Source organism: Oncorhynchus tshawytscha, linkage group LG25 (genome assembly GCF_018296145.1).
Source record: "Oncorhynchus tshawytscha isolate Ot180627B linkage group LG25, Otsh_v2.0, whole genome shotgun sequence".
Classification (NCBI taxonomy): domain Eukaryota; kingdom Metazoa; phylum Chordata; class Actinopteri; order Salmoniformes; family Salmonidae; genus Oncorhynchus; species Oncorhynchus tshawytscha.
Genome location: NC_056453.1, coordinates 10,411,750 through 10,435,278, shown reverse-complemented (window position 1 = coordinate 10,435,278; position 23,529 = coordinate 10,411,750). Strand labels below are relative to the sequence as shown.

General features: G+C 42.3%; 1 protein-coding gene across 30 annotated transcripts in view; it reads left to right on the top strand.

Annotated features, from left to right (window-relative positions):
- LOC112224184 (transcription factor 7-like 2) overlaps positions 1 to 23,529 on the top strand; it is a 97,134-nt gene that overhangs the window by 28,322 nt on the left and 45,283 nt on the right. For 22 of the 30 annotated variants that reach the window (XM_024387558.2, XM_024387567.2, XM_024387557.2 and 19 more), the window contains exons 4-5: positions 4,881 to 4,982; positions 13,266 to 13,325. In XM_024387558.2, the coding sequence (XP_024243326.2) occupies positions 4,881 to 4,982; positions 13,266 to 13,325 (162 nt within the window). The remainder of the gene's footprint in view (positions 1 to 4,880; positions 4,983 to 13,265; positions 13,326 to 23,529) is intronic. The other 8 variants (XM_024387565.2, XM_024387571.2, XM_024387572.2 and 5 more) reach the window with 1 other exon arrangement.

Genomic DNA, 23,529 nt, shown 5'->3' with positions numbered 1-23,529 from the left:
CTTGTAGCCTACATGTCAATGTGTGTGGTACACGCCCACTGCTACTACTGTATGTCTGGATGGTGGTGGCTGTGTCATGGCTACACTATGAGGCAGCAGCCCACACGGCCACAGATGGGCCGGGGATCTGCCGAGGTCTCCAGAGCAAGACCCAGGCTCCATATGTTGGCTGTAAATCCGAGCTGCTCGCCCCTCTTTCCCGCTCTCTCTCTCTTCCGTCGATCTCCCCCTAACATTGTGTATGTGGCAGGAATGCCTCTGGACCCCGTTCGGCCTGAGACCGAGATTCACTTCATCCTCTCTCGCAGTCCCGCTGGGAATATTCCCGGGGTTCCGAGCCACTTTGGCACGTTAGGAGCCCTATTTGTCTGCTGTTAATCCAAAACAATATGAACAAGTCGGTATGTGCCGAGGCTCGGGTTGCTTGTAATAAACACGTCAGATGGGGTTTCAACAAGAACAGCTTTCACAGCATTGACCACCACCAGAATTTAGGGTAGCTGACTCAGTATACATAGTTTATAGCTAATAATTGTGCATCAGAATATTTTAATGGATTTTATTTGCTTAGCTTATTTTTCAATAAATACATTTTGGGAGTGCTTTAGTAACATTATGCGTTAGACTAGTGTCAATGACATATGTATCAAACTATTTCAGGTTAAAATGTTCTTGTAGTCTATTTGTTATATATTTGAAATAAGAGTCCTCTCATATTCCAAATCAAATATTCAGTTCTATCACCCAACTTATGGTGTGGACATGTGAGGATGATGTGTGAGCACTCACAATGCACTCTGTTGTCTCCCTCTGTGTCCTTCTGTATAACGGATGGCACTGGGTTAGCCTCAGCTTCTTTGCATTGTGATGAAAGTTAGTGTGTCTGGGTCACATTCAGCAGCTCATACCATGCCAAGCTGAACTTTTGCATCAGTCACTCAAATATGGCAAGCAGACAGTCCAGCAGTTGGACCTTGGTAGTGAAATGTGGGGGCTTGGGGCTATTTTTTAAGACCACCCTCTTTCCCTCTATCATTCACTCTCACCCCCTTTCTAGCCAGTTTGCTTGTCACTATGGGAAATCTCCAGGCGAGAGAGGGAGAGTTCATCCCTCTGTAAGGATTTAGAGGACTCCCTTGTCTTTTACTTCATCAGAGACAATTGAGTCATTCAGCTCCCATTGTGGGGCCCGGTGAGGCGAGGAGGGGCAGAGGGTTAGAGGGGGAGCGAGAGGGAGGGAAGGGGGAAGCCCCTGATGTACAGTGTGTACTCTGGGTGGCTCTTAGGGGCGAGAGATGGGGGATGGGGGTAAAGGGAGGAAGAAGAGGTGGGGGCGAGAGAGTTATCCTGGAATGCCGAAGCAATTTGTCACATTGGAATGGCTCTTGAGTTACCAAGGTGGCCCTAATAGTGGGATAGTTTTTTATGGGTGGGAGGAGGAGGAGCCGGGCGGCCAAGAGGGGTCAGGGGTCACGGCCTACTCAAACCCAGGCGACGCATCCGTCAGTAGGAGTTGGAGGGAAGGAGGAGGGTAAAATGGGGAGGAGGTGGAGGTGGGGTCGGAAAGCTTGGCACTCCCCGGGGCTCCGTTCTCCTTGGCATGCTTGTAAAACCTACAGGAGGGATTAGCGTGTGAGAGCATTTGCAATAGCAGGCTGAAGTGGAGCCGCCTGTTAGGGCATGTGCTCTCTTCCTCTCTCCGCTTCAGCGCCACACTCTGGAGTGTCACCTTTCACCCACCACCTCAAGACAGAGGCTTAAGGGTTGTCCCCTCACTGAAGGCCTCCCTGCGGTTGTGTCTGAATATTTGTGTGCATCTGTGTGCTCAACTTGGACAATAATTTGGCAAGTCTAGTATATGATAAGACCTTCCCATGACTGGAATCAGAATTTGTAACCTGCCATCCACCAGCCCCTCTTGCACCAGTATAGTCTTGAGTTACCTCATAGATAACAGTGGTACCATCACTCTCAACACTCCACCCCCCTTCAGGGCAATTGATACCCAATATGGGTGGTCTGTAAAAATCACAAGACAACAACACTGGAGCTTTACAAGTCGTACTTTCCACCCTTCGACGCACAAACAAACACAAACAAAGACAGTTGCAGTGAAAGCCTTGTGGGGGTCATAAATGAGTGGTTGTGGGGCCAGCCAGAGGACGGGAGTCAATAACTCCCTCCAGCACAAGCCACAGCAATGCACCCCGTGGTGAACTCTCCGCTAATTACCACTGATTTAGCCACGGTCTCAGGAAAGGTCGTGACACACACACAAGCACACACACAAATACACACGTGCCACATGCTCGCAAACACAAACTCTTGCTGATGCAGTAACAACCACAGACAGGCAGATGCTCACAGCAACAGTGTAGAAGTGTACAGATTTCTTCTAGCACAGGCCCATACTTAGAGGACAGAGACTTGCTCTGATTAGGTAGTTGAATAGGCTACAAGAAAGGTGTTGTCATCGGATATCAGGGCAGCAGGAGGGCCATTGTGATTGTTTTATTTAGAGGATAAGGATAGGAACACAGACGTAGATGGAATGACAACATTCCAATTCTAGCTCTGGATGAGTTCTTTGGCCAGAATCCTAGCTAGCCCAGCGGTTGATGTTCCGATTGCATCAGAGGCCAAGATACAAGGCCAACTTGACTTGTCAGAATTTTCCTTTGGGGGGGACCCAGTGTGCTATGAGGCGGCATACTTTATGGATGCACCGGCCTTGACGCTAGAGAGAGCAGTGCCTGTGGTCTCAAGGTTAAGAAACAAGTCCGTAACCCTCTTGTGTTTCTACTAGCCAACTCTAATGACTAGGGCTGTGACGATACCAGTATTGTAAAAAAAAAAATCTAAGGCAAAAGTGAAAACACGATGCAGACCAAACTCTTTGGTCCTTTAAAAACCTGTTGTATGTATGTGCTATAAATAAATAAATAAATAAATGTGACTCTGGATGACACATAGTGATGTTTGTTTCCAACATTAGGGCTGTTTTCCTTAAGAAGTTAAATCTGCTTTGTGTTTTGTTTCCTTGCCATGATACTAATGATCGTCCCGGCTCTACTAATGACCCCATATTTCTTTCACTCTCCTTTTTCTCTTTCCTCTCTTAATTTTTTCTTATTGGCTTGGAGTCTGTTTTCCTATCTGACCTTGTTGATCTCGTTTTCTGTTGCTCTCCCTGTGTATATTTAGTTGTTGTTCATGTTACATGTACATCAACTGTACAGGGTTTTATAGTTCTTTGTGACAGTGTATTTTGCCCTCAATATTTGGACTGTCCGCATTCCCATCAGTGTGTGCACTACTATTTGCCCTACCTGCAAATTCAGGGAACTCCTGTCACTGTTGGACATATTGTTTGCTTACCTATTTGAATGTACTCGCTTGCCGTAAGTGGTATGGAAAGGTCTTACACAGTGTGCCCTGCTTTGATATTTAGTAGTTCTATTTTTCACACTGTACATTAAGTGCCTGTTTCACCCTGTTGACCCCCCAGTAACTTAACTAATGTTGGGGGCCCTCTCTGAGCGCAGGCAGCTGAGGTGACCTCAGTTTGTACCCCTTCCGACTAGGTGGCCTTGACATTTGTTAGGGAGACTATGTCACAGCCGATAGCAGGGTCATCCCCTAGGATCACTGGGTCAGAATGGAGTAGGAGCTTTAGCTATAGCAAAGGGCAGGCACAGCAAATAGATCTCTGGAAGGGAAAGCATTTAGCTGTGGGTTGTGGAATGAGCGGGGGGAAATTATGCTTTGCATTATAATGTTATTGCATTATATGAGTATCCTTGAATCCTTTGAAGGTACTTTTTGTCAATATGACCTGTTGACAAGGAAGATATTGGTCACAATACTTAAGATGCTAGGCTTCTTCTTTATGATGGTCTTGCCCCTGTAAAGTTTGTCTTACAGTGGTTTAGACTTTGCTCTCCCTGATGGCTTAGCTCATAATTCAGAGCAACTGTTCTTCCTCCTCCTTCCTTCCTCGTCAGGAAACTAAATATGGTAGACTATGTCGCCAAAGCAATTGGCATGTCATCTGATTTAAAGGGCTCTACCCAATTTATGAGAAATGCTCTATGTCTCGTGTAAGTCTCTCTCTCTCTCTCTTCATCTCATGCTCTCTCGCTCCCCCTCTTTCTCTCCCGTTCTCGCTCTCTCACCCCCACCCCTCTCCTCTCTCTCTCTCTCTCTCTCTCTCTCTCTCTCTCTCTCTCTCTCTAGCTCTCTAGCTCTCGCAATCTCGCTCTCTGTGTATGTGTCACTCAGGCCTAATAAAGCCAAGTCAATCATTCACTGGGACAGTCACTAGGTGGATTCAGACCCATAATAGCGGCCAGTGGATCCACAGTGCACGGTTTTATGAGGCTGACCAATAAAAGTCATTCAAGTCACCTGGAATCTCAGAGTGGTCACATTTATGGCATCAAATCATTCTAAACCCATAATCCACTTACAGTAGCCTTCTCAGGCATATAAGCAGTGATTTAGCTTACCTAAGATTTGGAACGGTTCTAATTCTTGAATGGATGACACAACTACTGTATCCCGTTCAAACTACTAGGACATGTAGTTCTCTTTTTTAATGTTTATGTAACATATCTGTAATAAATGTTTTCAATCTACTGTAGTAGTTTTTTCTGACTAATATGACACCGAAAACATAATGTTATGAGGCAAAACCCACCATGTGTGTCACCCGCTTTGGGATCCCCATCTGCTTGCTTTTGAGTTTGTTTTTACTTTCTAAATCATGTGATCACATTTAGAATGTTGATTCCTTTATGTTAATGTTTTGGTTTTTAACATTATGCATTGGTAACATGTATTTATTTTGTTGTCCATTTTGTTTCTTTCTCACCATACAGTACCTACAGATGAAATGGCCTTTGCTAGATGTTAACCACGGAAGTCTTCAAAGTAGACAAGCACTTAAAGATGCCCGGTCCCCGTCACCAGCACACATTGTTGTAAGTAACCCCCTCTTTATTCCTTTACATTTCCCTACCTCCTTTTGCCCCTAAAACAGAAATACAACCCTTCTCCTGTATCCTGTATTGTATACCTCTGTATACCCTCTTTTTCTAACACAAAATCTGTTGAATGGATGTCAGTGACTAACTGAAATACCTAGAGACCAGGGTTGGGATCAATTCAAATTGAAGGCAGTCAAATCAGGAAGTAAACAAAAATTACAATTCAATAATCAAAAAAAAATTGCATTTATTTTGACTTCAATAAACTGAAAAAATTTCTGAATGTTAAATTCGAATCACTTCCTGAGTTGACTGCCTTATTGAGCCTGAATTGAGCCCAACCCTATTATAAGCATTATATTGACTGTATTGATTGCGTAAAGCCAATTGTAAGGGAAAGCTCACTCTGTGAAAGGGATAAGCTGGCAGCTGTAGTGGCAGATGGCCATTGCTCTTTGAACGGCCACGCCGCTCCCGACGCAGTGTGTGTGGCGACACAAGGCCCAACCCAGTGCTTGCTGTACAGTAGAGTTTGCAGATGGATACTCTTCTGACTTTATGAGCACAGTAAGGAAGAGCTATAGCCATATTGTTAACTAACCAACACGGTTCACTTTCCAAAGAGCATGACCGCCCTGCGTCCGGGCTGGCTACGTGACTGGACAGTGATAGTCTAATAGGGACCATGTCAATATTTTAAAAGCTAGTTCTCTATTATTAACAGATTTGTCCATGTTTGGCCAATGTAAAAGTGGTATATAGTGAAGAATATAAAAAGGTGTGGAATAAAGTTGGTGTCAGTAAGATGACTAAAAGTGAGCCAGTATTGCCATGGTGGGTAAGCATTGTTTCTAGAGTTGTAATTAGGATAGTTGAGGTATTGCCAACGTTAAAGTTCATACATGGTCTCTATGGCATAATATTGGACATGCACTTAGTTAGGGCTACACTATAGACCCATTGTGCATATGAGTGTCTGATTGATTTAGACTTAACCACAGAGCTGACCCCGTGTTGACCCATGGAGCGAATATGTGTAGTCACTATTTGTTTAGGTCATGTGTTTTACACAAGGATGTGAATAATTAGTGGCTTAAACGATGTTAAGGAACTGTCTCCACATGAGTCACTGTTGGTATTTGATAAGTAGAGCTAGTTTTTATGAGCTACAATAAAAAAATACTATCATCAATGGTTTCCAGTTCAACAGTAAGAAAAAGTTGGAAAACCAGCCCTCTTGGTCTTTTGCCTATTTTCTCTAAGTACAGCTTAAAATAGTCTGTTTTTTAAAGCAGAAACCCTGTCAAAAGTTATGCTTAAGACAAAGAGATGGCGATGACAGTGCTCTAACGAACACAACAAGCAAACTCAGTAGGACAGGCCCTCCTTATCCTCAGAGCGACGCCAGTGTTATTTTTATACCGTAAAGTTCAGGAGGCCCAACTTGCGTGGTTATTTTAAGAGACACCATTTCCTCTGAAATCATTAAGCTGGTAGGAGGCAGTTAAGCTGCAGGTAAATGCTTCAGTTTTTATTCCTCCATGAGTCATATGGCTTTAAATACTTATCACCTCATATCTTCCATTGCTCCTTCGTTCCATTGCTCCTTCGTACCGTGGGCTTTAGTTTGACATCCAAAACACGGTTACAGTTAAAATGCTTTGTAGTCAGAATGCATAGCATCTTGTTACTCCAGAAAACGCGTCTATCTTCATTGTTTATATATTTATTTGTTTGATAAAAAACGCGAGAGTTTGTAAGATCAGAGGTGTTGCTGCACCTGAATGCACTTGCTGTTAGTGTATGTGATCAAATTGAATGTGAGATGAAGCTTGTATTGTCTTCTCCCTCCTGCCCTCCTGCCCTCCTCCATTTATCTCCAAATGAGGGAAGTTTTATTAGAAAAATGTGTTTTATGGTTGTCATTAGATTTGGATTTGGTTGGTTGGGGTCATGAGAAATTCTTGCAAAAAAAAATTGTCCACAGAAATTCTTGCGGGAAGAAATGGGGTCCCAGGTGAAAAAGTTTCAATGCCACTGGTTTATATGTTCCTTTACATCAGCCATTCAAAGTAAAAATAAATAAATATTATTATTATTGTTGGACATAAAATACTGTAAAACCACCAACAAATCAACTCCAAGTGATTTGAATTTTGGAAATCTGTTCCAAAGTATTCCCAAGCATAATAGAGATACAGGTAACTGCCAAATCCAAAATAAAGGAAACACCAACATAAAGTGTCTTAATGGGGCGTTGGGCCACCATGGCCAGAACAGCTTCAATGCACCTTGGCATAGATTCTACAAGTGTCTGGAACTCTACTGGAGGAGGGATGCGACACCATTCTTCCACTGGAAATTCCATAATTTGGTGTTTTGTTGATGGTGGTGGAAAACGCTGTTTCAGGCGACGCTCCAGAATCTCCCATAAGTGTTAAGATTGAGATCTTGTTGACTGAGACGACCATGGCATATGGTTTACATCGTTCTCATGCTCATCAAACGATTCAGTGACTACTCGTGCCCTATGGATGGGGGCATTGTAGCCAAAATAATGACCAAAATAATAACCTGCCCAGCATTTTTATACATGACCCTAAGCATGATGGGATGTTAATTGCTTAATTAACTCAGGAACCACACCTGTGTGGAAGCACCTGCTTTCAATATACAATACTGTATCCCTCATTTACTCAAGTGTTTCCATTATTTTGGCAGTTACTTGTATATGTGATTGTATACAAATGTAAGCAAGGTTTGAAATTAGTATGTTTTAGTCAAATATCATACAGTGAGGGGAAAAAGTATTTGATCCCCTGCTGATTTTGTACATTTGCCCACTGACAAAGAAATGATCCATCTATCATTTTAATGCTAGGTTTATTTGAACAGTGAGAGACAGAATAACAACAAAAAAATACAGAAAAACGCATCTCAAAAATGTTATGAATTGATTTGCATTTTAATGAGGGAAATAATTATTTGACCCCCTCTCAATCAGAAAGATTTCTGGCTCCCAGGTGTCTTTTATACAGGTAACGAACTGAGATTAGGAGCACACTCTTAAAGGGAGTGCTCATAATCTCATCTTGTTACCTGTATAAAAGACACCTGTCCACAGAAGCAATCAATCAATCAGATTCCAAACTCTCACCTTGTGGGGTTGCAATGATCATGAGAACGGTGAAGAATCAGCCCAGAACTACACGGGAGGATCTTGTCAATGATCTCAAGGCAGCTGGGACCCCAGCTGTAACACACTACGCCGTGAAGGACTGAAATCCTGCAGCGCCCGCAAGGTCCCCCTGCTCAAGAAAGCACATATACATGCCCGTCTGAAGTTTGCAAATAAACATCTGAATGATTCAGAGGACAACTGGGTGAAAGTGTTGTGGTCAGATGAAACCAAAATGGAGCTCTTTAGCATCAACTCAACTCGCCATGTTTGGAGGAGGAGGAATGCTGCCTATGACCCCAAGAACACCATCCCCACCGTCAAATATGGAAGTGGAAACATTATGCTTTGGGGGTGTTTTTCTGCTAAGGGGACAGGACAACTTCACCGCATCAAAGGGACGATGGACGGGGCCATGTACCGTCAAATCTTGGGTGAGAACCTCCTTCCCTCAGCCAGGGCATTGAAAATGGGTCGTGGATGGTTATTCCAGCATGACAATGACCCAAAACACACAGCCAAGGCAACAAAGGAGTGGCTCAAGAAGAAGCACATTAAGGTCCTGGAGTGGCCTAGCCAGTCTCCAGACCTTAATCCCATAGAAAATCTGTGGAGGGAGCTGAAGGTTCGAGTTGCCAAACCTCAGCCTCAACCTTAATGACTTGGAGAAGATCTGCAAAGAGGAATGGGACAAAATCCCTCCTGAGATGTGTGTAAACCTGGTGGCCAGCTACAAGAAACGTCTGACCTCTGGGATTGCAAACAAGGGTTTTGCCACCAAGTACTAAGTCATGTTTTGCAGAGGGGTCAAATACTTATTTCCCTCATTAAAATGCAATTCAATTTATAACATTTTTGACATGTGTTTCCCTGGATTTTTTTGTTGTTATTCTATCTCTCACTGTTCAAATAAACCTACCATTCAAATTGTAGACTGATCATTTCTATGTCAGTGGGCAAACGTACAAAATCAGCAGGGGATCAAATACTTTTTTTCACTGTATCTGTTTGGGCTTCTTGCGGTCAATTTTCATTCTACAACTCGACCTTTGGCTGAATCTAGTCGATGATCCCCACTTTACGTAATCCCTTTATAGAAAAATGTGGTCGTAAACAGTCGTTTCTTTTTGCTTTCAAATGGGAAAAACACCTGGGCACATTGACTGATCTTTGGCTTGAAATGTGCCATCTGCAACGTAGCGATAAAAACCAGCCGATAGGCACCAGCGATATGGAGAGAGCGATCCAAAGTTTAAGTGACCCTTCAGCAACTTCAGAAAGTCAGAGAGAGTGAAATACTAAATAAGACAAAAATATCAAGTTTGAGACATACATACAAATGCTAAATTGAGCAATGAGATATGGAGAAGGACAAAGACTGATGGACAGATAGACATAGAATCAAACAAAAACATACTGTCTTGTGTAGACTCTATGGATAGGTCAGTTTCAGGGGCAGAAGTAGGTGGAACTCTTGAGGGTCATGAAGGGAAAGGAGGAAGTGACCTCACAGGGGCTTGTCGTTACGAGGGCGTGCCCCTCTCCTCCATGCCCGCAAAGGGGGCACGCCTGGCCCTTTGATGTGTCTGACCGCGCCGCGGGGCAGCCTCCAAACCGCTGCCGCTGAACTTTTAGACCATTGGCTGAAAGTTATTATTTATTTATGTCTATTGATGTGTATTTTTTTCAGAAAGAAACCCAGGGAGAGACATTTTTGTCTTGTGCTTCACATAGTCAACAGTCTGAGAGAATTTTGTATTGAATAGCACTCAGTTCGTAGAGTTGTATGCTACAGTATCTTCATTTGACTCATTTTCATACACACATTAACACAGTCAATTCTCAAAACACAATGAGTTGACAGTCATCTATAAAAAAAAAAAAATGAAGGTTATCCTTTCTTGTTAAATTGTTGGTGCACCAAATACAGTAGGCCTACATCGACTGATGTATTATGCCATTTTCCTAGTAGCTTAGAGGTGCTCGAAATAGGATTTGTTTTGAGCCACGTGACAGATTTTTGATTTGTTACGGGATCTGTTTCGTGTGTGTGTGCCCCCACATCACAGCTGGCAACTGCTGCTACTCAAGCAGGACATAGCTGTGTCCCAGTAGCATAACATGGTGGTGTTCTGGTCATGCCATTTCTTTACACATTCAAGTTGAGAAAAGTACTTTACATTTCAACTCTGTAAGGCAAGAATTGTATAAGGGAATGTAAGAAAGGGTACGTCACTTGTTGTTGGCTTTAAAATATTGAGTCATCGTCTAACTCAGTCATCGGACAATGTAAATGGTAGGCTGTCAGTTTTTTTTTTTTGGGGGGGGGACTCCAGGCCACTCTTGAGGTCTAAAACTAGATAGAATGTATGTAGTAATTATACTGGACCTTTACATTTTCAAATAACTGTTCTTCTTCTGGCCCGCAAATAGCTTTTGATGAACAAATCAGTTCAGAATTTTGAAATCCCAATGTGGCCCTCGAGCCATAATTTCTGCCCAACCGTGGGTTAAGTGATGAATAACCTAAATTAGATGCCACTTTAGCGTTACTATTGTGGTGCAAGTCAAACATTTTTGACAATGTTTCTTAAATTGACATGCTGGGAACTGGGGCAGAAATATGCTTGAGAGCGAGAGAGTGTGCGCATACACACACACAAACAAATACACATACACACACACTCCACACCACACTAGTCCTTTCCTCAGAGTCTGTTCAGGCTGGACAATGTCTCCATTGTTTTCTGGGCTTTCACTGGCAGCAGGGGATGGCTGGAGTGTTAACCATTTCCCAACCAGGCCTCAGTGTAGTGTATCCGTGTGTGTGTGTCAGGAGCAGTGAAGAATGAAAATTGAGGGAGTATAGTGTCCTGTTGTGTGCCTACTCCAAGTGTATGATAATGAGCGTTGAGTAAGTGATGGAATCTGACCATTACATCTATGTGTGGCAAGACCTCCCACCTGAACCAATGAACACTTGGCTTTCACGTTTTAGGCCAATTTGTCTCTCCATAGAAAAGTGCACTAGAACAAGAGCTACGAAATGGAAGTGGGAGTTGGCTTGAAATTAAGTCTCCTTCCCAATTTTTTGAAAAAGAATAGATTTGTTCAGGAAATGCCCACAATGACTTCTCAGTCCCCCACTGTGGCTAAACAGCTTGGCCGGTCATCCTTAGAAAAGACATGGCCAGTGGTCTCTTGTCCACTCCACGTACATCTTTGTATGTTGAGAAACGTTAAATAAAGACAAGTCTCCTCCCTATGAATTGCAGTCCACCTGGGCTGTACAGACAATAGCTCTGTGGGTTGGAAGCCCTGGTGGGAGAGCCTGGCCTCACTGTTAATGAGCGCCCCCAGGGTCACAGACTGGAGACACACTGCCCTCACTGTTTACGAGGGGAGACCTCTCTCTTTCCCTCTGTCTCTCTCCTTCTCCCCCTCGCTCTCTCTCTGTTCCTCTACCTTGCTCAGATAATCATCCTTACTTCAGTCTGCAAGCTCTGGGTAGACTGAGCAAAGTCAGTGGTAGCATTATCACAGAAGAATGCAATGCTGTCTGTTGTTATGGCAGTAGTGCTCTAGACCAGAGCCCCTTCAGCTCTTCTGTTGGTAGGAGACATGGCCTCACCCTTAGACAGGGGGCTTTGTGCCTCTTCTTGCCACCCAACAGGCCTTGGCCCTGTCCATTGTCTCAAACCAGACGTTGCACTGTCATGCTGACATCATGACCATCTTGGGTGCCAAATGTGAGACCAGCTGAGACGTGTGTCAATCATGGGAACTGTGACAAGAGTGGGTAATAGGGGTTTGCTGTTTCACTCAGTGAAACCCAATCTAGACAAAGTCCTTGTTTCTCTACAACACTGAATGTCCAGTTGTTTACAGACTTCCCAATGACAGTCAGTGTCTGCTGAGCAGCCAACAAAGGAATGACTGAGCAAGCGATAGTGGAATTTATAGGGATTTATAGAGGAAAAATTCCATCCAGATTCTGACCTGTAATAGTGCGTGGCCTATTTTGTTGTACCTTTTCCTTTATTGTTCAATATTTTTTCCTCAGGAATGCACTCTAGGCCTAGCGCACGCCACCATTAGTTGTCATCTGATTGCAGGAAGAAATGTGAATAGCGGCTTTTATACGCACATGAATAGTTGAGAGATCATTTGTCCTTTTTACCTTTGGGTGGTATTTAGCCACTATGTAGCCTAACCCCTGTAGACTTAGGCCACCCTGGGTAATGGGCAGATCTAGACTGTGTTTGTGTGCGTGCAAGCAGTCACACCGATAACCACTGTATATACTGTAATCCTGTTGTGAGAAATCTGTCTCCCACAGGGTCAAGCAGTCATAGGGTCAAGCACACAAGACTTATTGACTTTTGTGCCGAGTAGGTTAACCTGTACAGTACAGTAACGTTATGTGTGAGGTTTCAGTACTGTATATGGTGAAAACACTTTGTCATAACTAACTTATGTGGTTCAGTAGTTTTTGGGGGTCTGTGTGTTTGTGTCTGAATGATTGTGTATGTGAGTTTTTTTGTAAAATGATACATGAACTCTTCATCTCCTTCTCTGTTTCTTTTCCCTTTTCCTCTTTTTTCCTCCCTCTTTCTTTCCATGCCCTTCCCCTCCTGATTTTAGAGTGATGTAAAACATGATAGCTGCACACCTACCTAATGCACAGGAATACAGGAATACATCTCCCCATGTTCACCCTAGTGCAAGCTGCATTTACTTAAGAGCCAAAGAAGGCGATGTCTTTGAACCAGCAGCGAGAACAGCTGAGAAACTCCAGTGTATAACAGTATAACTGCCATGTAACCAACCCAAAGCCAACCCATGTTCTCATATTCTCTGTGTAATGTGTGTGTATACGGATAGGCATGGCACCCTGGAGAAAGCTGAGGTAGCCATAAGGAAAGGAAATAGAAGGTTAAATAAATGAATAGCCTAGCTAGTGAAAAAAAGCATTAGGCCTATTTCTTTTGGGAAGTGAAAACACACTGCTTTACATTCATGTTCCTGGTAGGCTAGGATGATGTGTGTGTGAGCTGATATAATTGTGTGACTCGGGAACGTCCGTCTTTGCCTTTCAGGGGCCCTTCTGCTTGGAATTCCCCGGACAGTCAGATCTGAGCCTTCACCAATTTCAGTTGGTGAGAACTTTGAATTCCAAGTATCTTGTTAGCTGGTTGATGATGCCAAAATAACAACTGACAAATTATGATGATGTTGATGAAAAATTAAATAAAAAGTAATAATAACAACCATAATCCTAATGATAGCCTAATCATGCTATGTTGTTGTGTTTGCTACTGATTCAGTGCTGCTACTGCTGTGTTGTTGACTTGCTTTGTTGCTCTGAAATGGCAGCTGGTGCAGATATGTCTTGGATACTTTTGACAGCCTTAACCTACTGACCTTTTAGCCATGGTTTTCACACTAAATATGTACTCATGTCTTGTGCAACACATACATTCCTAGTTCTCTGACAATCCTGATTTCCCGAGATGCTTTTAAAAGACTGTGAACTGTGGTCTGTAAGTAATTGGCTTGTAACCCACTAGTGTTGTGATACTTGGTGTAGCCCAGCTCAGGTTGCTGACTGTGCTTTGTCTCTGGTGTAGCTAACATCAGATGGTTTAGAATGTTTATTCTTAAGGTAGCATTATGGTCTCCATCGATAGGGATTGTGCTCTTTGGCTTTACAACAGTGCCAAAGTGTCTATTGATTTAAGTCTCTGCTGTTTGAACATGGTATATAATGATGCTTTCAGGTCCATAAAGGTTTCTGTCAAACAGTATAGGTTAAATCCATTTGAATTCAATCACTTTTAACAGCATCCTTTTTTATTTAAACAAAACTTTGCATACATTTTGCCCATGAAAGAAGTGGTCAGAAAGGGACTTTTTGGACCTGAATGCCAAAACATTTAGCCGGTAAAGGTGTTCCAAGTTGACCCATTTCGCATATCTCAACTCAGTCGTTTATCTTTTCCAGTGATGAAGACATGGATGTCTCATGGTATAGCCATGAGACATCCATGTCTTCATCATTGGAAAAGATAAACGGTTGAGTTTGATATAATTTAAAAGCTTGCAAACAGGGTTGTCAAACTATTTAAAAATGTCTTGGGCAAAAAAAAGTTTTTTTTAAATTAAAATATAATACTTTTAAAAACGTTTTAAGGTCGATTATCTAAGAACGCATAAACGAGAAACTAATAATTTCATACACTACCAGTCAAATGTATGGACACACCTACTCATTCAAGGGTTGTTCTTTATTTGTACTATTTTCTACATTGTAGAATTATAACATATATGCATTCATGTAGTAACCAAAAAAGTGTTAAACAAAACACAATATATTGTTTTGATTCTTCAAAGTAGCCACCCTCTCAACTAGCTTCATGAGGTAGTCACCTGAAATACAATTAAATTAACAGGTTGTCTTGTTAAAAGTTAATTTGTGGAATTGATTTCCTTCTTAATGCATTTGAGCCAATCAATTGTGTTGTGACAAGGTAGGGGTGTTATACAGAAGAAAGCCCTATTTGGTTAAAGACCAAGTCCATATTATGACAAGAACAGCTCAAATAAGCAAAGAGAAACAAGAGTCCATCATTACTTTAAGACATGAAAATCATTCAATACGGAAAATGTCAAGAACTTTAAAATTTTGTTCAATTGCAGTCGCAAAAATCATCAAGCACAATGATGAAACTGTCTCTCATGAGGACCACCACAGGAAAGGAAGACCCAGAGTTACCTCTGCTGCAGAGGATAAGTTCATTACAGTTAGCTGCACCTCAGATTGCAGCCCAAATAAATGCTTCACAGAGTTCAAGTAACAGATACATCTCAACATCAACTATTCAGAGGAGACTGCGTGAGTCAGGCCTTCATGGTCGACTTGCTGCAAAGAAACTGAAGGACACCAATCAGAAGAAGAGACTTGCTTGGGCCAATAAACATGAGCAATTGACATTAGACCGGGGGAAATCTGTCCTTCGGTTTGATGAGTCCACATTTGAGATTTTTGGTTCCAACCGCCATGCCTTTGTGAGACACAGAGTAGGTGAACGGATGATCTCCGCATGTGTGATTCCCACTGTGAAGCATGGAGGAGGAGGTGTGTTGGTGTGGGGGTGTTTTTCTGGTGACACTGTCTGTGATTTATTTAGAATTCAAGGCACACTTAACCAGCATGGCTACTACAGCATTCTGCAGCGATACGCCATCCCATCTGGTTTGCGCTTAGTGGGACTATCATTTGTTTTTCAACAGGACAACGACCCTACACACCTCCAGGCTGTGTAAGGGCTGTTTGACCAAGAAGGAGAGTGATGGAGTGCTGCATCAGATGACCTGGCCTCCACAATCACACAACCTCAACCCAATTGAGATGGTTTGGGATGAGTTGGACCGCAGAGTGAAGGAAAAGCAGCCAACAAGTGTTCAGCATATGTGGGAGCTCCTTTGATGTCTTCATAGTAAAATAAAGAAAACCCTTAAATGAGTAGGTGTGTCCAAACGTTTGACTGGTACTGTATGTCAGGGGACAGGGGCCAAAACCGGCCCGCAAGCGAGACAAGCATCACCAGGAATTCAGCTAAAAATGAATTTTATTTAGGAAATCTGTTCACCAAGTAGTCCCACAAATTAAAAAAGAGACATGTGACCGTGTCTCAATGTAATGAAAGTATGAAATTATTATTATTTTCAAATCCAATCTATTTTTGGGCTTGATTGTGGTCAATTTGCAGTGTTGAAAAAAAATCTGCCTATTCCTGGCATATGTTGTAGCTTAGACCCTACTTTACATAATTGGTTGAGACACAAAATGCTCTTGAATACAGGGTGGGTGTAATTTCAAACACAGAACTAGAATTCATAGAATGGACTTATCCTTTCAGACCACTGCAATTTAGCTGATACACCATTTCCATTTAACTGACAATTTAGATTCTAATTGCTATCACAAAGATGGCCGCCGGTCTACCCACCATTGAATGTTAACTTTAATGGTCATGTCTATTCTATTATCTATATTTATATGATTTCAATAGGTTTCCTATGGAGGATTGACAGTATAATTAAAACAACAGATATTCCTGTTTAAGTCAACATTGTGGCTGAATCCAACCATCTTTGTGGTAATGTTTGAAATTTGACATTTCAGTTTTATTCCCATTTTAGTATATTTTTGAGCCAAAACATGACACCTACCCTGTATCCAAGAGCATGTTGTGTCTCAACCGATGGCGGCACATCACAAAAACCTCAGATAATGTAAAGTAGGGTCTAAGCTACAACATGTGAATATGATAAAAATTGGCATCTACACATTTTTAGATAATTGACGAAAAAAGTACCAAAAAAAAGGCTATAAAAAATGAATTATGAAATGTTTTGACAACCCTATTTGTAAGCTTTAAATTATATAAATAATTAGCAATAAATATCAATATCTTTTCCAGGGATGGACATTGTCTCATGGTATGCAAAATAGCTCAACTTTGAGCACCTTTGTCTTGGCATTCAGGTCCAAAACATCACTTTCTGAGCACTTCTTCAATGGGCAAACATGTATTGAAGGTTTGGTTCAAATCAAAAGGAGTGCTGTGAAAAAGTTATTGAATTCTAATGGATAATGTATTTGTTGATCTAAATCTCCATCAGTTCTGAGGTTCTTGGTAAACATTTGTCACACATTATGAGATGTGAATCGTTTTACAGTCTTTTACTGGAGGACTGTACTCTGTATACATACACATTTGTTTTTGTGTTTGAATTACCATCCAGGAGAGATAATATTTCTGTTCTATTTTTATCTACAGTTGTCATGAAGAGGATTCTCTATATTATCGGCATCTGTGGTTGAATGTGAGCCAGCAAGAAGTTAACTAGAAAATGCAGTGTGTGTGTGTGTGTGGTCTAAGTGAGTGACTGTGTGTGTCTGCCTATGTATTTATGTCGATGCGGGGGGGAGGTCGATGTTGAAGACAAGGGACTTGGACGAGACAAGGCTGTCTAGCTTTTCTGAATTGTTCTGCTGTTGTCAGAAGGTGCTTAGAGCCATCCAAGGACCATGAATGCTTTGTTTCGTATTTTTATATTACTACCCAGTGTCTCATTTAACTATGGTGTCCTACTTGACGAACCCAAACATTCAGGGTTTGAATGGATGGGGACATAATGGTTAGCCTTGGTCTGCAGAGATGACTACTGCCAGATCAGTGGGTGTTAGGCTAGATTATAGCTCACTGTTGCATGGTTAGCCTGATGAAGGGAGTGACAGGAATGGCGGGACATGGGTTGTCATTGAGGAGCCAAGAAGAAAACACATTTTTGTATCCTTTGAATGGACCCCCGGACTCTTGAGTTGCCTGCTTGAATCGCTGTGGCTTATCAATTGCTTGTTGAATTTCCATGCTCCATCAAGACCGTTTTGGTAATAAAGTCGTTGCACTTGGAAAAAACACTTTCGGAAACAACAACCTTAAATGTCAAGTGGAGAGAGATTTTCCTCCTTCTAGTTTTCCCCTCCTCCCTCCTTTCTCTAAAAGGTGTCTGCTAGAACCTGTTTGACTAGGTAGGGCAGGAGCTCTGTTGGGTGTGTCTATGTCTGTGTTTCTGTGTGAGTGCGTCTTAAATATGTGTTTGTCTGCATATTCTTTAGTGTCCGTGTCTCTCTAAGGTGTAGATGTATGTGTGCCAAATCGAATGTAGGTGTGTGTCTATGTTTGTGTGCTAGATAAGCAGTCTCAGTCACGTCAAGTAAGGTTGTCAAGCACAGTTGTGCGTGTGTGTGTTTTTGGTTTTACTATCCTTGTGGGGACCAGCAGTCCTCACAAATATAGTAAAACAAGGTGAATTTGGACAAGTGGGGACATTTCGCGGGTCCCCACAAGAAAAAAAGCTATTTTAGGCTTAGGGGTTACGTTTAGGGTTACAATTAGGGTTAAGGTTAGGGTTAGGGTTAGAGCTCAGTCACACCAATAGTGTTTGCTGGCCAAGAGTACTTAGCACCCCTGAACGTAATTTGCGAACCGAGTGCACACTGATTTTACATGTAGAATTGAGTAAAACATTTAGTCAGTCAGACGTCTACAGCGGGTGGTGCCTAAAGCAGCGCACTGAACGATAGACAGGCGAATGCTAGACCCACAACCGATGCGATGTGTGCGAGCCTTTAGGGTTAAGGTTAGGGAAAATATGATTTTGAATGGGAATCAATTGTTTTGTCCCCATAAGGATAGTAAAACAAGTGTGTGTGTGTGTGTGTGTGTGTGTGTGTGTGTGTGTGTGTGTGTGTGTGTGTGTGTGTGTGTGTGTGTGTGTGTGTGTCTGTGTGTGTGTGTGTGTGTGTGTGTGCGCACACTTGAGAGGAATATATCAAATGAAAGACAGTGATGTCGCACTGATCTTTTAAAAATAGCAGCTTAGTTTTGCAGTTGGATGCAAAAATGTCTCATCAAAATGTGACCCTAAATCATGGTACAATGTGCAGACAGAGTTCATTTGTCATATTGGTTTTTAAGAAACTTAAAAAATATCCCACCTCATCCCACTATTTATTTTCCAAATAATGATAATTTACTATATTTTCTATATCCCCCTGCATGACCAATCCTCTCTCCCACCTCCACTGCCCAAGTCCCACATCTGATTCTGTGGCTGGGCTGTGAGCGTGTACTGTATTAGTACTTGAGGCCGTTTCACAGGGAAATTTGTTTTGACAGAACTCCAGGTGTCTCATTGTTGGAACTGCTATGGTTCAACAGATTTACCAATTAGTATTTGGCTGAGGGCATGGTTGGGGTGGGAAGGGGGGACCGGGAGCAGAGGGAAGGGTAAGTATGGAAGAATTGAAATGGAGAGGTGGGATGGGATGTTCCGGGTTGGGTAGAGTGATGGACTGAGTTGGTGGAGGAGGAAGAAGAAAGGGGGGTCTTTTGGAGGGTCTTGTGGCTGGAGAGAGAGAGGGACGCTGAGCAAGTCGATACGTGACCTCCTTTTCCCAGCGGAGGAATGGAATGACAGGTTTCAGCTGAGTGACAAAGAGGAGAAGAAATAGGATGGGCGGTGTGAAGGAGGCAAATGAGGAGGAGGAGGAGGAAAAGGAGGCTTAGGCTTTAACTTAGCAAGTGGCCTATAGTCCAGCCTGATACTGCCAAAAAAGGATGGCATTTTTTCTTATTTTGCTCTGTCAGTTAGTTTTTGTCAATGTTACTGCAAAATTGAGATGATTTGATTTACGCTAACACAAGTGGGCCTCAGTACACAATGTATTGACTCAGCAGATCCCAATCTTTGGAGAGTGTTTTTACACACATCCGCTCCCGAACCAATGATTAGTTTTTATAGAAATCCTTGCTTCCTCCTCTGTTCTCACTTTCTTACTAGGCTGAATTGTGTGGGATTATAGACAGAGGTTTAACTTTCTGAAACTCTTTGTTTTACCTTCAGAACAGCCTGCCCCTTTTCCAGGAAGTTTTTACATGAACTTTGGAGAGTAGGGTGAAGTGATTTAGAGAATATCCCTAGAGTCGCCAGTAGAATTTAGAGCACTGTTTGGCTCCAGAGTACAGTATGTGTTTGTGTGTCCATTATGACTCTGGTGTTAGCGCTCTATGAAATCACTGCGGGTGCTTACTTGGTCAGAAAGTTAAAGGGAAAAAAACGTAAATAAAGACAAAAGTGATGAACCCTCTAGAAATAAGGTCGTAAAGATTTCTCATTGAGTACATTGACATGCACGCTAATACTTCTATATTAAACTGATTATGGCAGTGGGCAGGTTATACAAAAGTCACGCGAACACCTTACTCTATTTGTCTTAATTGGCGTACGGTCAAAATCTAAGTAAGCATATTCCAATTAAAACATCTAGTTTTCTAAGCAATCTTTCATACTATTAGGACATGTAAACACCTTAATCGATCTCCAGCTGTGTTTTTGATCTGTGCATGTGCCAGCACCAGCCGATCGAGCCTCCATCTTTAGTGCGAGTGAAGTGTGTTCGGAAACAACTGAATGAATGTGTCTTAGAAGTAGTTTTCACACTTTATGTCCGTACTCAGAATCAAATATGTTTCCCAAAAATAACATGTTCGCTGTGGTAGAATGTCTATATTGATTGCCGATTTTCTACATTTATCAGAGTGCCATCAGGTAGCCTGATTTCAGATGTGTCCATTTAAACATGATTGTTAGGGAAATTGTTATTTTTGCAAAGCATACAAACGTTTTAATCGATTATATCAATCTGACTATCCACAATAAACGCTTTATTGTGTGCATGTAACCGCACTCATTGAAGGGATTGTTCACCCGAATTACAAAATCACATATTGGTTTCCTTACCCTTAAAGCAATCAATGGACAAGGTATGACTGCAATCCATGTTTCCATATTAGCATTTGTGTCACAAATCCCATTCGAGTCATGGGACCGATATTTCGTTCACCATATCCAAGTCATCCGAAAGTATCTAAAATTGATTGTGAAGCTCATCAAAGTCACTTATAGATGATTTGAACATGATGCGTGAAGAACGCTGATATTGGTTCGATGACTTGCAGGGGAAATGTGTCACAAATGCTAAAACCTTAGCATTTGGAAACCGTGCCAGGGAAACTAAACCAAAGCATGGATTGCTGTCACACCTTGTCCATATACTGCTTACAGGCCAAGGAACAGGCCATGGTTAGCAGATGTTAATGCGAGTGTAGCAGAATGCTTGTGCTTCTAGTTCCGACAATGCAGTAATATCCAATGAGTAATCCGTAGGTTAGGGTCAAATAGCAGTGGAGCCCCTGGCTGCACAACTCTAACATTCTACTGCAAAGCCCATCACACAGGCCTACGTATATAGTGCTACAGTCTGCTGTCCTCTTGAATCACCGTCAGACCCTCAGCACGCTCTCGCCTGCTAATCCACTGTTTGGACTGGCACAGCGCCCCTTGTGTTGGAGCACCCATTCCCTGGCTGGTTGTTTGCCTGACTGCGGTGGCCACACTTTGGGGTGAGAGATTTTTGGTGGATTTTGGAGAGGGGTAGGGCGCACTGGGTGTGTATGGAGAGGCGATGAACCCCACATCCCCAAAGAGCAATTTATTGCTACAGTTGAATGCACTGTGGCAGTTAAAGTATAACACCTCCTTCTCCCTGTGTGTGTGTGTGTGTGTGTGTGTGTGTGTGTGTGTGTGTGTGTGTGTGTGTGTGTGTGTGTGTGTGTGTGTGTGTGTGTGTGTGTGTGTGTGTGTGTGTGTGTGTGTGTGTGTGTGTGTGTGTGTGTTGTGTGTGTGTTGTGTGTGTGTGTGTTGTGTGTGTTGTGTGTGTTGTGTGTGTGTTTGCCGGTGGAATGCTGACTGTTTCCAGGGAGCCCTTAAGCTGCCCTGAATTAGGTTTAGTTTCCCTGCTCGTACGGCAGGAGAGCGGGTCGCGGGGATTAGTTAAGAACACTCGGTATCTAATTCCTGAATAGTTTTGCATTGTCCTCCTCCTTCTCTTTCCTCAAACCTCTTTTATATTGTTTTCACATGTGTCAGCTCAACCTGAGCGAGACTAACCCCCAATTTATTTTATTTTGTTCTTCTCAGCGGTTTCAGTGAAGACATCTCTGAACTTTCTTTATTTGTTTGGCTGTGTTTCTTATGTTTTCTTCCACAGTCAGTGTAGTCAATGATGACTGAGTCCCGGGCTCTTCTTTTGTCTCGTCTCAAAAAAAGCGATACAATTAGACTTGAGACTATTTTTCTTCCAAGTCAGTTTCTCTCTTAGGTGTTTTTTTTTCTAATAGTTGTGAAAATCTGGAACAGCTCACACTGAGGCAGGTGATTTGTATTTGCATGTACGTGCATACCTCTGCAGGTGTGCGTGCACATGCTTTTTTATTTAGTTGTTTTTCCAGCCCTCTAAAAATCTCTGATCATTTAATCATCTCTGATTAAATGGCTTATTAACATACCATTTAAATCAATCAAGGTGAAGGAGAAACATTTTTAATTTTGCCATACATGTCTGGGAAACATTGCCCAATTTCATTGAAATATGGGCACGTTGTTATGAAAAATCTGTTAGATAATATAGTTAGTGGATACACTATTATGTCTGGTGATGGATCAACAGATCTGCCATGTGCACCAGGCACTGGCCAGACTGTCAATAAAAGCACAAAAGCACAAGAGTTGCAACTCGGGAAATAGATCAAAATAATGAACCCACCACCAAAGTCTGCAAAGTCCTCAGCATTGGGATAGCTGTCAAAAAGCAAAAAAAGCAGCTTACTTTTCATACATTATTAACATGATCTAAATGCATTATTTGTGCATTTATTCATTCATTTGTCTTGTTAACATCCTTTCTGAGCAAAATAAACAGCACAGATGTAGAGTGGCTGTGTGACAGGTGTGTGTGTGTGTGTGTGTGTGTGTCTGTGTGTGTGTGTGTGTGTGTGTGTGTGTGTGTGTGTGTGTGTGTGTGTGTGTGTGTGTGTGTGTGTGTGTGTGTGTGTGTGTGTGTGTGTGTGTGTGTGTGTGTGTGTGTGTGATTTGAATCTGAGGCATTGTGATTGGAGTGAGACAGGCGTGGTTTTGCGGACACACGACAGGCTCTTCTTTACTGGCTCATTAAGGGACAGTGAGGCGATGATGTCGAATCTGCGCAAGTTTTACGGGCCTGCCTTCTTCTTTGAACACTGTCGCTCTGTTATCTGTTACATGCTCTGTTCCTCCGTAACAAGACGTCCCCCCCTCTTCCGCCTCCTCTTCATGCTTATTTATTTTGTGCTCGGCAGAAACCGAGAAGATGCGGCTTGTCCGTAGCATTCGGCAGCTTTTTTTGTAGTTTTCCTCGACTTTGTTGGAAAGCCCAGCGTTTGGGCTTTTTCCCCTCACACGTCATGGTGAACAGAGATTTTAATTGGAACTTTTGGCACTGTCTCCATCTTGCGTTGAAATGGCAGACAAGTGACTGGCTGTTGGTGTGGCCGGCGGGCGAGCTGATTGGTGTGTAGCGAGGCATGGATAAATCAACTGGCAGCCTGAATAGCTCATTTGATTCTCACTGGTATTCATTGAGACCATAGCCGTTTTGTGTTTTTTTTTATGGGATTCTGTCTTTAGAGAAGAGTCTAAAATAACAGACAAAAGAAAGAATGCTTCTTAGTTTTATTAAGCATGACTCTTTTGTTTTGTTTTGCAGTGCAATGTACTCAAAACTGGTATCCAATTTATGTTTGCAATTAAATGCAAAAGTATGCATTAGTATTTTTTTTTGCTCTATCACTATGATACAGTTTGTTGATAAACTGCTAAAAGGGCAGACTCCGAATAAATAATAAGAGATCC